Source organism: Numenius arquata, unplaced genomic scaffold (assembly GCF_964106895.1).
Source record: "Numenius arquata unplaced genomic scaffold, bNumArq3.hap1.1 HAP1_SCAFFOLD_1588, whole genome shotgun sequence".
Lineage (NCBI taxonomy): Eukaryota > Metazoa > Chordata > Aves > Charadriiformes > Scolopacidae > Numenius > Numenius arquata.
Window position 1 is genome coordinate 1 of NW_027414828.1, and position 14,894 is coordinate 14,894.

At 73.1% G+C, this 14,894-nt stretch overlaps 2 protein-coding genes across 2 annotated transcripts; one reads left to right on the forward strand and one right to left on the reverse strand.

Moving 5' to 3' along the window:
• Positions 1-291: 291 nt before the first annotated feature.
• On the reverse strand, positions 292-5,690 carry LOC141478228 (vasodilator-stimulated phosphoprotein-like; the record flags this gene model as incomplete). The annotated part of the gene is given in 11 exon segments (XM_074167339.1): positions 292-352; positions 459-574; positions 677-900; positions 1,021-1,045; positions 1,048-1,063; positions 1,389-1,452; positions 1,589-1,616; positions 1,619-1,759; positions 3,066-3,164; positions 3,166-3,238; positions 5,629-5,690. Coding segments are annotated over 11 exon segments (909 nt in total), but the record flags the coding sequence as incomplete, so codon positions are not given.
• Positions 5,691-5,785: 95 nt separating this feature from the next.
• On the forward strand, positions 5,786-14,876 carry LOC141478229 (reticulon-3-B-like; the record flags this gene model as incomplete). The annotated part of the gene is given in 8 exon segments (XM_074167340.1): positions 5,786-5,839; positions 7,741-7,782; positions 7,906-7,947; positions 7,950-7,980; positions 11,148-11,349; positions 13,081-13,228; positions 13,868-13,937; positions 14,830-14,876. Coding segments are annotated over 8 exon segments (636 nt in total), but the record flags the coding sequence as incomplete, so codon positions are not given.
• Between the last annotated feature and the right edge of the window lie 18 nt (positions 14,877-14,894).

The following is a 14,894-nucleotide window of genomic DNA, read 5'->3' on the forward strand; positions in this document are numbered from 1 at the left end:
GGGGTGTCGGGGGGGGGGGGGGTCGGGGTCGGGGTGTTGGGGGGGGGGGGTGTGGACGTTGGGGGGGGGGGGGGGAGGGGAAGTTGTGGACACGGGATGGGGGGGGGAGGCGGATCACGGGGGGGGGGTCCACAGCATGTGAGGACAAGGGAGTTCGCTACCCCTTGTAGTGGGGGGGCAGGGGGAATGGGGGGGGGGGGGGGGGGGGGGGGGACACAGGGAGCACCCCCCGCCCCCCCCCAATGGAGGAACCCCCCAAAAGTGGTGTTTTGGGGGGGGGGGGGCACTCACGCTGGTGACGTCTTCGTCCTTCTTTGGCACTGGCTTGTCCCCCTGCAGGGTGGCTTTCCTCCTGGGGGGGTGGGGGACACGGGGGGGGGGTGTTAGAGGGGAGGGGGGGGGGGGGGGTCCCCCCTCTTCCCCATACTGCCCCCCCCCGCCCCCCCCCCCCTCCTCACCGTCGGGCCAGCATGGCGCTCATCTCCTCCATCAGCCCCCCCCCCGGGTCCCCCCCCCGGGGCAGACTCGCCCTTGGGGGGTGCAGGGGGGGGCCCCCGCAGCCGGTGCCTTCGTCCTGCCAGGAGAAAGGGGGGGTGATGCAGAGCCCCCCCCCCCCCCCCCCCCCCAACACCGAGTTACCCCCCCCCCCCCCCCAGAATTGTGCCCCTCCCCTCACCTTGCCGACTTTCCTGAGTTTAGCCCCCGCGATGGCGGCGGCAAAGCCGGAGCCCCCCCCGGCCCCCCCCCCCAGCAGCAGCACCCCCCGTTGCTGCCGGTAAGGGGGGGGGCTGGCGGGACCCCCCGTGGCTGGGGGGGGGTCCAGGGGGCGGGGGGGGGCCCCGGGGGGTGGCGGTGGGCCAGGGGGCGGGGGGGGACCTCCAGCGGGCACAGCCTGGGTGCCTGGGGGGGGTGGGAAAAAAGGTTTTGGGGGGGGGGGGGCTCTGCAGGGGACCCCCAACCCTGCTTTTTTTTTGGGGGGGGGGGGGGGGGGGCAGCCTTGGACCCCCCCCCGTCACCCACCTGCAGCCGCCACGCGGCGCTCGGGGGCTCCTCCAGCACCTGCCTGGGGTGGGGGGGGGCCGGAAGGGTCAGCACACACAGCCCCCCCACGGCATGGGGACCCCCCCCCGGCACCCCAACGGTACGGGGTAACCCCCGAGCCCCCCCAAGGACACGGGGACCCCCCCGGCACCCCAACGGTACGGGGTAACCCCGAGCCCCCCCCCCCCCGGCACACGGGGACCCCCCCCCGGCACCCCAACGGTACTGGGTAACCCCGAGCCCCCCCCCCAAGGACACGGGGACCCCCTTCCCCAGCCCCCTCCGAGCGTGCCACCACCACCCCCCCCCCATCACCCCCCCCCCCCCCCAATTTGGGGGTCCCCCACCTTTCCTGCTGCTCGGGCTCCTCGGGGGCCGAGCCATCGGGGTCCGGCCAGGACAGTGGGGTGCCTGGAATTTTGGGGGGGGGGGGGGGGGGGGGGACACGGACACGGGGACACACACACACACACAGAGGGTGAGGGCCATGGGGTCAGGCCCCCCCCAATATCTCCCCCCCCCCCCCCAAAAAAAAAAAAATACTCACCCTCTTCCAGCGCCCGCAGGGGCCCGCAGGGACGGCGGAGGCGAAGAGGGCGGCTTCGCGGGGGGCCCCGAAGCTGAGCCCCCAAACCCGCCGCGCCTCCCGCCACTGGTGGAACTGGGGGGTGGCCTGGCTGTAGCGCAGCCCCCGCCCCAGCGGGCAGTTCAGGACCACCTGCGGGCACCCACAGGATGGTGGAAAGGGGGGGGAGCATGGGGGGGGGGGGCCAGAACCCGGGGGTACCCCATAAGGACACACCCCCACCCCCCCCCAAGACCCAGGAGACCCCCACAGAGCCCCCCCCCACAGACCCAGGGGTGCCCCACGGAGCCCCTTGCCAGAGACATGAGGACCCCCCCGCCAGAGCACCCCCAAACCCAAGGGACCCCCCCCAGAGCACCCCCAAACCCAAGGGACCACCCCCCAGAGCACCCCCAAACCCATGGGTGCCCCACAAAGCTTCCCCAGACCCAAGGGACCCCCCCCAGAGCAACCCCAGACCCATGGGACCCCCCCCCAGAGCAACCCCAGACCCATGGGTGCCCCACAAAGCTTCCCCAGACCCAAGGGACCCCCCCCCAGAGCACCCCCAAACCCATGGGTGCCCCACAGAGCACCCCCAGACCCAAGGGACCCCCCCAGAGCACCCCCCAGACCCACGGCTGCCCCACAGAGCCCCCCCCCAGACCCAGAGGACCCCCATAGCCCCTTCTGCACCCATGGGTGTCCCACAGAGCCCCCCCAAGACGCATGAGACCCCAGAGCCCCCCCAGACCCCATGGGTGCCCCACAGCTCCTTCTGCACCCAGAGGTGCCCCACAGAGCCCCCCCCCAGATGCATGAGACCCCCCCAGACCCATGGGTGCCCCACAGCTCCTTCTGCACCCAGAGGTGCCCCACAGAGCCCCCCCCCCCAGACGCATGAGACCCCCCCCCTCAGAGCCCCACCAAACCCAGGGGACACCCCAGACCCATGGGTGCCCCACAGCCCCTCCTGCACCCAAGGGTGCCCCACAGAGCCCCCCCTGAGCCCCACCAAACGCAGGGGACCCCCCCCCAGACCCATGGGTGCCCCACAGCCCCTCCTGCACTCAAGGGTGCCCCACAGAGCCCCCCCCCCCCCCTCCCAGAGCCCCACCAAACCCAGGGGAACCCCCCCAGACCCATGTGTGCCCCACAGAGCACCCCTCCCAGACACAGGGGACCCTCACAAAGGCCCTCCCCCCCCCCCCCAAGACCCAGGGGACCCCCCTCAGAGCCCCACCAAGCCCAGGGGACCCCCCCCAGACCCATGGGTGCCCCACAGAGCACCCCTCCCAGACCCAGGGGACCCCCCTCAGAGCCCCACCAAACCCAGGGGACCCCCCTTCAGAGCCCCACCAAACCCAGGGGTGCCTCACAGCCCGCCCCCCACCCCCCCCCCCCCCCCCCAGGGCTGCCACTTGGCCCCCCCCCCGCACCCCAGGGTGCCCCCCCCCACCTGCTGGTCGGGCTGCATCTTGCGCCCCACCAGGCGGAAGGCGTTGGCGCCGGGGTGGTGGTAGAGCTGGACGCAGCTGAGGGTTTGGGGACCCCCCCCCCGCCGCCACCCACTGTTTGTGGGTGTCATCGTAGAGCAGCACGGCCGCCCGGGCGCTGCACAGCACCGTCTCGCTGCTTGGGGGGGGCGGGGGGGGGGGAAAGCTGGGTGGACAGGGTGCTGGGACACCCCCATGGGGGTAAGAACCCCCAGCGTGAGGACCTCCCCCCCCCCCAGTGGGGTGAGACCCCCAGGGTGCTGGGACCCCCCCAGGGTGCTGGGACCCCCCAGCGTGAGGACCCCCCCCCCCATGGGGTAAGACCCCCAGCGTGAGGACACACACCCCCCCCCCCCGTGGGGTGAGACCCCCAGGGTGCTGGGGACCCCCCCCCCCGTAGGGGTGAGGACCCCACCGTGCTGGGACCCCCCAGCGTGAGGACCCCCCCCAGGGTGCTGGGACCCCCCCCCCATGGGGTGAGACCCCCAGAGTGCTGAGACCCCCCAGGGTGCTGGGACCCCCCCAGCGTGAGGACCCCCCCCCCCCATAGGGTAAGGACCCCACCGTGCTGGGACCCCCCAGCGTGAGGACCCCCCCCCGTGGGGTGAGACCCCCAGGGTGCTGGGACCCCCCCCGTAGGGTAAGGACCCCACCGTGCTGGGACCCCCCAGCGTGAGGACCCCCCCCCGTGGGGTGAGACCCCCAGGGTGCTGGGACCCCCCCCCGTAGGGTGAGGACCCCACCGTGCTGGGACCCCCCCAGCGTGAGGACCCCCCCCCCCCCGTGGGGTGAGACCCCCAGGGTGCCGGGACCCCCCCCCCCGTAGGGTGAGGACCCCAGTGCTGGGACGCCCCCCCATAGGGTGAGGACACCAGGGTGCTGGGACCCCCCAGCGTGAAGACCCCCCCCCCCCACGGGTGAGGACCCCCAGGGCGCTGCGACCCCCCCAGCGTGAGGACACCCCCCCATGGGGTGAGACCCCCAGGGTGCTGGGACCCCCCAATTTGGGGACCCCCCCCGGGTGTGGGACCACCCTGGCGTGGGCACCCCCCGCCATGGGGTGGGACCCTCAGGGTGCAGGACCCCCCAGGCACGAGCCCCCCCCCCCCAGGTATGGGACACCCCCCGCCCCCCCCAAAATTGGTCACCCCTGGGTGTAGGGATCTGGGGACCCCCCCGGATCTGTAGCCCCCCCCCGGGTGGGGGGGACCCTCAGAGTTGGGGAACCCCAGCCGGGGGGAGGGGGAACCCCAGGATCAGCCGTGGGGCACCCATGGGCGTTGCCCCCCCCCCCCCCCCCCCTTCCCCCCCTTTTTCCTTCCTCTTCTCACGGGGGACCCAGGCGTCCGGGCCCTGCCCCTCCCCCACTTCCTCGGGGGGGGGGGGAACGGCCCCGGGCGGGACATCCGGGTGGGGGGGACACCCACGGGCTGGGGGTCCCCGATGTCACCACCCCCCCACCCCCCGGGGGTCCCACCCATCACCGGGACGGCTCCCGGTGCTCCCCAGTTCCCCCGGTGCCAGCTCCCGGTGCTCCCCAGTTCTCCCAGTTCCCCCGGTGCCAGCTCCCAGTGCTCCCCAGTTCTCCCAGTACTCCCAGTTCCCTCGGTGCCAGTTCCCAGTACTCCCCAGTTCTCCCAGTTCCCCCGGTGCCAGCTCCCCCAGTACTCCCCAGTTCCCCCAGTGCCAGCTCCCGGTGCTCCCCAGTTCCCCCAGTGCCAGCTCCCGGTGCTCCCCAGTTCCCCCGGTAACAGTTCCCGGTGCTCCCCAGTTCTCCCAGTTCCCCCGGTGCCAGCTCCCGGTGCTCCCCAGTTCCCCCAGTGCCAGCTCCCGGTGCTCCCCAGTTCCCCCAGTGCCCCCCAGTAACCCCGGTACTTTCCGGTACAAACTCCAAGTTCCAGTTCCTCGGCGTCAGTTCCCGGTATCCCCGCTGCCCCCAGTACCCTCCGGTACCAGTTCCCGGTGCTGCCCAGTGCTCCCAGTACCGGTTCCCCGTGCTTTCCGGTACCCCTGGTGCTCCCGGTACCAGTTCCCAGTGCTGCCCAGTGCTCCCAGTACCGGTTCCCCGTGCTTTCCGGTAACCCCGGTGCTCCCGGTACCAGCTCCCGGTAACCCCCAGTGCTCCCAGTACCGGTTCCCCATGCTTTCCGGTAACCCCGGTGCTCCCGGTACCCTCCGGTACCAGTTCCCGGTGCTGCCCAGTCCTCCCAGTACCGGTTCCCCGTGCTTTCCGGTAACCCCGGTGCTCCCGGTACCAGCTCCCGGTAACCCCCAGTGCTCCCAGTACCGGTTCCCCGTGCTTTCCGGTAACCCCGGTGCTCCCGGTACCCTCCGGTACCAGTTCCCGGTGCTGCCCAGTCCTCCCAGTACCGGTTCCCCGTGCTTTCCGGTAACCCCGGTGCTCCCGGTACCAGCTCCCGGTAACCCCCAGTGCTCCCAGTACCGGTTCCCCGTGCTTTCCGGTAACCCCGGTGTTCCCGGTACCCTCCGGTACCAGTCCCCGGTGCCCCCGCCCCGGCCGCTCACCTCATGCTGGCGGCGGCGGCGACGCGCTGGGGCCGGGCCGGGCCCTTCCGGTGGCGGCGGGAAAGAGAGGGGGGGGGGAAGGGGGGGGGAAGGACCGGCCGGTCCCGACCCGTGGCCCCGCCCCGCCCCGCCCCTCCTCCAAGCCACGCCCCTCCCGGTAACGGCGGCGGAGTGCCCTTCCGCCTTCTTAAAAGGGCAACGGCGGCGCCGGGTGGGCCCCACCGAGGAGGGGCGGGGGCTCAGTGACCCCCCCCGTGCCCATACAGCCCCCCCCCCCCCCCCCCAATCACTGTCCGCCCGGTGTCACCCAAAGCTCTCCAGTTCTGGGCACTAGGGGCACTGGGAGGCACTGGGGAGGGTACTGGGGCCACTGGGAGGGCACTGGGGAGGGTCTAGGAGGGTACTGGGGGCACTGGAGGGTACTGGGGAGGGTCTAGGAGGGTACTGGGGGCACTGGGAGGTACTGGGGGAGGGTACTGGAAGGGCAGTTTGGGGTTCTGGGTGTACTGGGGGCTCCGGGGGGGGCCGGTCACTGGGGGACATTGACAGGTACTGGGTGGCACTGGGGTATACTGGGGGGGGGGGGAAGGGGGCGTGTCTTGAAGGCACTGGGAGGCTCTGGGGGTTACTGGGGGGCTCCGGTGCCCGGTATCCGGTGCCGGTTCCCGGTGTCAGTGCCCGGTATCCAGTGCCCCGTGTCGGTGCCCGGTTGCCGGTTGCCGGTGTCCGGTATCCGGTGCCCGGTGGCGGTTCCCGGTATCCGGTATCCAGTGCCCCGTGTCGGTTCCCGGTTGCCGGTTCCCGGTATCCGGTATCCAGTGCCCCGTGTCAGTGGCCGGTGCCGGTTCCCGGTGGCGGTTCCCGGTATCCGGTGCCCCGTGTCGGTGCCCGGTGCCGGTTCCCGGCGTCAGTGCCCGGTATCCGGTGCCCGGTTCCTGGTCTCTCCGGTGCGGCCCCGCCCCGAGCCCCGCCCGCCGCCGCCCCGCCCCGCCCCGCCGCCGCCGCCGCCGCCGCCGCCCTTTGTCCGCCGCCGCGGGCCCCGCCATGTCGCCGCGGTGATGCGCGGCGGGGCCGGCCCGGGGGTAACGGGGCCGAGGGCAACCGGGAGCCCCATGCGGGGGCCGCCGCCATGGGGCAGGTCCTGGGCTTCGCCCACTGCAGTAGGCACCGGCACCGGGAACCGGGAGGAGGGGCGGCGGCGGCGGCACCGGGAGGGGCGGCGGCACTGGGATGGGCCGAGGATGAGGGAACCGGGATGAGGGTACCGGAGATGGGGAGCTGGGAGGGACCGGGGATGGGGGTACCGGGGATGGAGACACCGGGGATGGGGGTTACCGGGAGGGTCCGGGGAGCGGTGTACCCGGGGCGGCGGCACCGGGAGGCGCCGAGGATGGAGGCACCGGGGATGGAGAGACCGGGAGTGGCCAGGGATCGGGATAACGGGGGGATGGAGCGGTACCGGGAGGGACCGGGGATGCTGCACCGGGGATGGGGGTACCGGGGGTGGAGATACCGGGGGACGGGGCAGCCGGAGGGTTCGGGGACGGAGGTATCCGGGGCGGTCGGTACCGGGAGGGGTCGAGGATGGAAGTACCGGGGCTGGAGGTACCGGGGCTGGATGTGGGCACCGGGAGGGGCCGAGGATGGAGGCACCGGGGATGGAAGTACCGGGGATGGAGGCACCGGGAGTGGTGGGCGATGAGGGAACCGGGGATGAGGGTACCGGGGACGGGTACCGGCAGGGACTGGGGGCACCGGGGGTGGGGACACCGGGGCTGGGGATACCGGGAGGGGCTGGGGATGGAGACACCGGGGCCGGGGGGGGACACCGGGAGTGGCGGCGGATGGCGGCACCGGGGAACGAGAGAACCGGGAGGGTCCGGGTCTGGCAGCACCGGGGGACCGGACACCGGGAGCGGGGGGGGGGCATCGGGGGGAGGGGGGGGGGGGCGCACCGGGAGTGGAAGGACATAGGGACTGGGAGGGTAGGAGCAGGTTTTGGGGGGGGGCACCGTGCATGGGGGGGGCAGGGACACGGCGGGGGGGGGGCAGGGACATGGGGGGCCCCCACGAGCCCCCCCCCCATCCCCTCTGCCCCCCCCCCCGCAGAAGAGGCTCCATCCACGGCCTCCACCACGCCGGACTCCACGGAGGGTGAGCGGGGCCCAGCCCCCCCCCCCCCCTCCCCATTTTGGGGTGCAACTTTGGGAAGGGGAGGGGCATGGAGGTGCTCTGACACCTCCCCCCCCCCTTAAATTCCCCCCCCCCCCCCTTAAGGCGGCAACGAGGAGTCGGACTTCCCCGAGCTGCAGGAGGCACCGGAGCCCCCCGAGGAGGAAGAGGAGGATGAGGATGAAAACGGGGCGGGGGGGGGATCCCGGCGACCCCCCCGAGAACTCACCTTCTCTTACATCGCCTTTGGAGGGGGGGGTCCCCCCAACGAGCCGGGACCCCGCTGTCGCCGAGACTCCCGTCGGGGACGCCCCCCCCCCGCCTGAGCTCGGGGGTCCCCGGGGGCTCCCCCCGGGGGTCGGACCCCCGCTTGGCTTCCAGGGCCCCCCCCAGGCGCCCCGAGGAGCCGCCGCCCCCCCCCGAGGGGCAGCTGGAAATGGGGGGGACCCTGCCGGAGTTGGGGGGCCCTGAGACTGAGGAGACCCCCATGAGCCTGGGTACGGGGGGTCCGGGGGGGGGCTCGGGGTTATGGGGGTCCCTGGGGGGGGGGCGGGGAGGGAGGGGGGGGGGGCAGCTCGAGGCCGTGGGGGAGTCTCAGGGCACCCTGATGGGGGGGGGGGTCCTGGTGGGGGGGGGCCCTCGGGGGTGGGGAGGCAATGGGGCGCTTAAGGATATGAGGGGTCCTAGGGCAGCCCTTGGTTGGGGGGGGGGGCGATGGGGGGTCGCGGGGGGGGGGGGTCGAAGGGAGGCGTCTCGAGGGGGTGTCAGGGCAATGGGGGGTCCCGGGACACAGTTTCGGGCCCCCCCCAGCCCCTGACCCCCCCCCCCCCCCCCCCCCGCTCCCCTTCCTTTCCCGCAGCTCCCGCGGTGCCCCCCGCCCGCGCTCCCCCCTCCGCCTCCGGGGGAGGCCCCCTGCCCTCCCCCCCCGGTGCCCCCCCCGGATCCCCCCCCAATCCGGGACCTGCCCCCGGCCCCCCCCGACCAATCAGCGAGCCCGCCGGCAGCTGATGGACTGGGTGAGCGGCCAATCAGGGCCTCGGGAGCTGCGGGGGGGGGGGGGGGTCGGGGGGGGTCGGGGGGGGGGGACGGGGGGGGCGCGGGGGGGGGGACGGACCCGGGAGTCCGGTTGCAGGGTGGACCCAGGCGCCCCGGGCGGGATTGGTGGCTAAAAATAGGGGTGACACCCCCGCCCCCCCACCCCCCCCCGAAAAAAGTCCCCCATCCGTTGTTCCCCCCCCCCCCCCCCCGGCAGCACCCGCGGGAGCCATGGAGGGCCAAGGTGGGTGGGTGGGGGGGCACCCATGGTGGGGGGGGGGGCACCCCGGGGTGTGGGGGGGTGGGGGCGAGGTGGGGGCGCTCCCCTCCCTGGCCCGCACCTGGGGCTGTCACTCCGGGTGGGGACAGCTGAGGGCTGGGGGGGGGGGGGGGGCACGGGGACAGGCACTGGGGGCTCTGGTGGAGATACTGGGAGGGACTGGAAGCACCGGGCGGGGTGGGGGGTGGGGGGGTGTCTGGGACCACTAGAAGGGCCCCGAGGGGCTCGAGGGGGGGGCACGGGGGGAGGCATTGGGGGCTCTGGGGGTCACTGGGGGGGGGGGCACTGGGCGGCACTGGGTGGCACTGGGGGGTCTCGGGCGCCCCGTGCCAGCGCATTGTCCCCGCAGTGTGGGAGCTGCTGTACTGGTGGGCGCCGGGGGGGGGGGGGTACTGGGTAGCACTGGGGGGCACTGGGGGGCTCTGTAGGTGCACTGGGTGATACTGGGGGGCTCTGGAGGGGCACTGGGGAGCAATGGGTGGCTCTGTAGGTGCACTGGGTGATACTGGGGGGCTCTGGAGGGGTACTGGGGAGCACTGGGGGGCTCTGGAGGGGCACTGGGGAGCACTGGGTGGCTCTGTAGGTGCACTGGGTGATACTGGGGGGCTCTGGAGGGGCACTGGGGGTCTCTGGGGAGCACTGGGAGGCTCTGGAGGGGCACTGGGGAGCACTGGGTGGCACTGGGGGTCTCTGGAGAGGCACTGGGTGGCTCTGGAGGGGCACTGGGTGATACTGGGGGGCTCTGGAGGGGCACTGGGGAGCACTGGGGGGCTCTGTAGGTGCACTGGGTGATACTGGGTGGCACTGGGGGTCTCTGGGGAGCACTGGGTGGCTCTGTAGGTGCACTGGGTGATACTGGGTGGCACTGGGGGGCTCTGGAGGGGCACTGGGGAGCACTGGAGGGCTCTGGAGGGGCATTGGGGAGCACTGGGTGGCACCGGGGGTCTCTGGAGAGGCACTGGTTGGCTCTGGAGGGGCACTAGGTGGCACTGGGGGGCTCTGGAGGGGCACTGGGGAGCACTGGGTGGCTCTGGAGGAGCACTGGGTGGCACTGGGGGGCTCTGGAGGGGCACTGGGGAGCACTGGGGGGCTCTGGAGGGGCATTGGGGAACACTGGGTGGCTCTGGAGGGGCACTGGGTGATACTGGGGGGCACTGGGTGGCACTGGGGGGCTCTGGAGGGGCACTGAGGAGCACTGGGTGGCACTGGGTGGCTCTGGAGGGGCACTGGGTGATACTGGGTGGCACTGGGGGTCTCTGGGGAGCACTGGGTGGCTCTGTAGGTGCACTGGGTGATACTGGGTGGCACTGGGGGGCTCTGGAGGGGCACTGGGGGTCTCTGGGGAGCACTAGGGAGCTTTGGGGGTCTCTGGAGAGGCACTGGGTGGCTCTGGAGGGGCACTGGGTGATACTGGGGGGCTCTGGAGGGGCACCGGGGAGCACTGGGTGGCACCGGGGAGCACTGGAGGGGCACTAGGGAGCACTGGGGGGCTCTGGAGGGGCACTGGGGAGCACTGGGAGGCTCTGTAGGTGCACTGGGTGATACTGGGGGGCTCTGGAGGGGCACTGGGGAGCACTGGGGGGCTCTGTAGGTGCACTGGGTGATACTGGGGGTCTCTGGGGAGCACTGGGGGGCTCTGGAGGGGCACTGGGGAGCACTGGGTGGCACTGGGGGTCTCTGGAGAGGCACTGGGAGGCTCTGTAGGTGCACTGGGTGATACTGGGGGGCTCTGGAGGGGCACTGGGTGGCTCTGTAGGTGCACTGGGTGATACTGGGTGGCACTGGGGGGACACTGGGGGTCTCTGGGGAGCACTGGGTGGCTCTGGGGGTCTCTGGAGAGGCACTGGGGGGCTCTGGAGGGGCACTGGGTGATACTGGGTGGCTCTGGAGGGGCACTGGGTGATACTGGGGAGCACTGGGGGGCTCTGTAGGTGCACTGGGTGATACTGGGGGGCTCTGGAGGGGTACTGGGGAGCACCGGGGAGCACTGGGGGGGTCTCGGGCGCCCCGTGCCAGCGCGGTGTCCCCGCAGTGCGGGAGCTGCTGTACTGGCGGGCGCCGGGGCGCTCGGCGCTGGCGCTGGGGGTGGCCCTGGGCACCCTTGGGTGCCTCTCGCGGTTCAGCGCCGTCAGCGTGGCCGCCTACGGGGCGCTGGCCGTGATGGCCGTCACCCTGCCCCTGCGCCTGCACCGCGCCGCCGCCGCCGCCCTGCGGACCCCCCCGCACCCCGCTCGGTGAGTGACGTCCCCTTCCCCCCCCCCCGTCACCCCTGCCACCCCCCCAGCACCCACCCCCCCCACCCCCCGTGCCCCTCTGTGTTCCCACGGTCCACCGCTGGCCCCGTGGCACGGGGTGGCCGTGATGTCCCCATCCCTCTGGGGTGATCCCTGATGTCCTTGTCCCCGTGGGGTGGTCCCTGATGTCCCCATCTCCTCGTCCTGGGGTGGCCCTGCCATCCCTGTCCCCCTTGGGTGGCCCCTGATATCCCTGTCCCCATGGGGTGGTCCCTGATGTCCCCATCTCCTCGCCCTGGGGTAGCCCCTGATGTCCTTGTCCTCCTGGGGTGGCCGTGATGTCCCCATCCCCCTGGGGTGATCCCTGGTGTCCCTGTCCTCCTGGGGTGGCCCCTGATGTCCTTGTCCCCATGAGGTGGTCTCTGCTCTCCCTGTCCCCTCACCCTGGGGTGGCCCTGCCATCCCTGTCCCCCTTGGGTGGCCCCTGATATCCCTGTCCCCATGGAGTGGTCCCTGATGTCACCATCTCCTCACCCTGGGGTGGCTCCTGATGTCCTTGTCCCCTCACCCTGGGGTGGTCCCTGATATCCCTGTCCCCATGGGGTGGTCTCTGATATCCCTGTCCCCATGGGGTGGTTCCTCATGTCCCCATCTCCCCGCCCTGGGGTGGCCCCTGATACCCCTGTCCCCATGGGGTGGTCCCTGATGTCCCCATCTCCCCGCCCTGGGGTGGCCCCTGATGTCCTTGTCCCCATGGGGTGGTCCCTGATATCCCTGTCCCCATGGGGTGGTTCCTCATGTCCCCATCTCCCCGCCCTGGGGTGGTCCCTGATATCCCTGTCCCCATGGGGTGGTCCCTGATGTCCCCATCTCCTCGTCCTGGGGTGGCCCTGCCATCCCTGTCCCCCTTGGGTGGCCCCTGATATCCCTGTCCCCATGGGGTGGTCCCTGATGTCCCCATCTCCTCGCCCTGGGGTGGCCCCTGATGTCCCTGTCCCCCTGGCGTGGCCCTGCCACCCCTATCCCCATCCCACGGGGTGTCCCTGCCACCCCTATCCCCACGGCACGGGGTGTCCCCATGGTCCCTGTCCCCATGTATGTGGGGTGTCCCCACGGTCCCCGTCCCCCATCCCACGGGGTGTCCCTATGGTCCCTGTCCCCATGGTGTGGGGTGTCCCCTACAGTCCCTGTCTCACGGGGTGTCCCTACAGTCCCCATCCCCATGGTGTGGGGTGTCCCTACAGTCCCCATCCCCATGGTGTGGGGTGTCCCCACGGTCCCCGTCCCCATGGTGTGGGGTGTCCCCACGGTCCCCGTCCCCATCCCACGGGGTGTCCCTACGGTCCCCGTCCCCATGGTGTGGGGTGTCCCCATGGTGTGGGGTGTCCCCACGGTCCCCGTCCCCCATCCCACAGGGTGTCCCTACGGTCCCCGTCCCCATGGTGTGGGGTGTCCCCACGGTCCCCGTCCCCCATCCCACAGGGTGTCCCTACGGTCCCTGTCCCCATGGTGTGGGGTGTCCCCATGGTCCCTGTCCCCCATCCCACGGGGTGTCCCTATGGTCCCCGTCCCCATGGTGTGGGGTGTCCCCATGGTGTGGGGTGTCCCCATGGTCCCCGTCCCCATGGTGTGGGGTGTCCCCACGGTCCCCGTCCCCCATCCCACGGGGTGTCCCTGCCACCCCCGTCCCCAACGGCTGCCCCCGCCGTCCCGGTCCCTGTCCCCGCGCAGGGCGCCGCCGCCGCCGCCGGAGGGGACAGTGGGGCTGAGCCCCGAGGAGCAGCAGCGCTGGGCCCGGCGCCTGGCCCGTCACCTCGTCGCCGCCACCCGCACCCTCGCCCGCCTCTTCCTCGTCCACAGCCTCCCCGAGTCCCTCAAGGTGACCGTCACCCCGCGTGGGGGGCGCTGGGGGGCACGGGGGGACACTGGGGATGTGGGGGGCACAGGGGATGTGGGGGACACCGGGGACACAGGGGACATGGGGGGCACTGGGGGCATGGGGGGCACAGGGGATGTGGGGGACACCGGGGACACAGGGGACATGGGGGGCACTGGGGGCATGGGGGGCACAGAGGATGCGGGGGACACAGGGGACATGGGGGGCACAGGGGGCACTGGGGGACACCGGGGGCACAGGGGATGTGGGGGGCACTGGGGACATGGGGGGCACAGGGGATGTGGGGGGCACCGGGGACACAGGGGATGTGGGGGGCACAGGGGATGTGGGGGATGTGGGGGGCACAGGGGATGTGGGGGGCACTGGGGACATGGGGGACACCGGGGGCACTGGGGACACGGGGGGGCACAGGGGATGTGGGGGGCACTGGGGACATGGTGGGGCTTGGGGGGGGGGGTGACACCAGGGCATGGGGGGCACGGGGGACAGTGAGGGACAGGGGGGACCCCCCCCCAAGCACGGGGGGTACTGGGGAGGTTGGTGGGATGGAGGGGGGGGGGTGACGGTGGGGGGGTGACACCGGGGTGACGGTGGGGGGGTGACGCCGGGCTCCGGCCGCAGTTCGCCTTCTTCTTCTACCTGCTGACCTACGTGGGGGCCGTCTGCAACGGGCTGACGCTGCTGGGGGCGGGTACGGCACCGGGACCGGCACCGGGACCGGGAGGGGGGGGGTCCGGGTCGGGGACGGCACCGGGAGGGGATGGAGGGGGGGGATGGCATTGGCACCGGGACCGGCACCGGGAAGGAGGAGGGGGGGGGGGGGCACCGGGACGGGGAGAGGGGTGGGACGGGGATGGGGACGGCACCGGGACCGGGACCGGCACCGGGAGGGGGGGGGGTCCGGGTCGGGGACGGCAGCGGGAGGGGATGGGAGGGGGGGGATGGCACTGCACCGGACCGGCACCGGGAAGGAGGAGGGGGGGGGGGGGGCACCGGGACGGGGGAGGAGGGGGTGGGACGGGATGGGACGGCACCGGGACCGGCACCGGGACCGGAGGGGGGGGTCCGGGTCGGGGACGCACCGGAGGGGATGGGAGGGGGGGGATGGCACTGGCACCGGGACCGGGACCGGAAGGAGGAGGGGGGGGGGGGGCACCGGGACGGGGAGAGGGGTGGACGGGGATGGGGACGGCACCGGGACCGGGACCGGGAGGGGGGGTCCGGGTCGGGACGGCACCGGGAGGGGATGGGAGGGGGGGATGGCACCGGGACCGGGACCGGGAAGGAGAGAGGGGTGGGACGGGGATGGGGACGGCACCGGGAGCGGCACCGGGGGGGGACACACCGGGACGAGGAGAGGGGGGACACTGAGACGAGTACGGGCACCGGGACCGGGAGGGGGGGGGGCACCGGGACGGAGACGGGGAGTGTGGGGGGCACCGCGACGGGTACGGCACCGGGACCGGGGTGAGGGGGGGGGCACCGGGACGGGGGGGGGGGGGGGGACGGGGACGGGAACGGGGGTGGCACCGGGGAGGGGACGGGGGGGGGGCACCCGGTGTGACGTGGAACTCCCCGTCCAGGCGTCATCTGTGCGTTCACCTTCCCCGTGCTCTACCGGCACCACCAGGTACGGGGGGGGGGCACC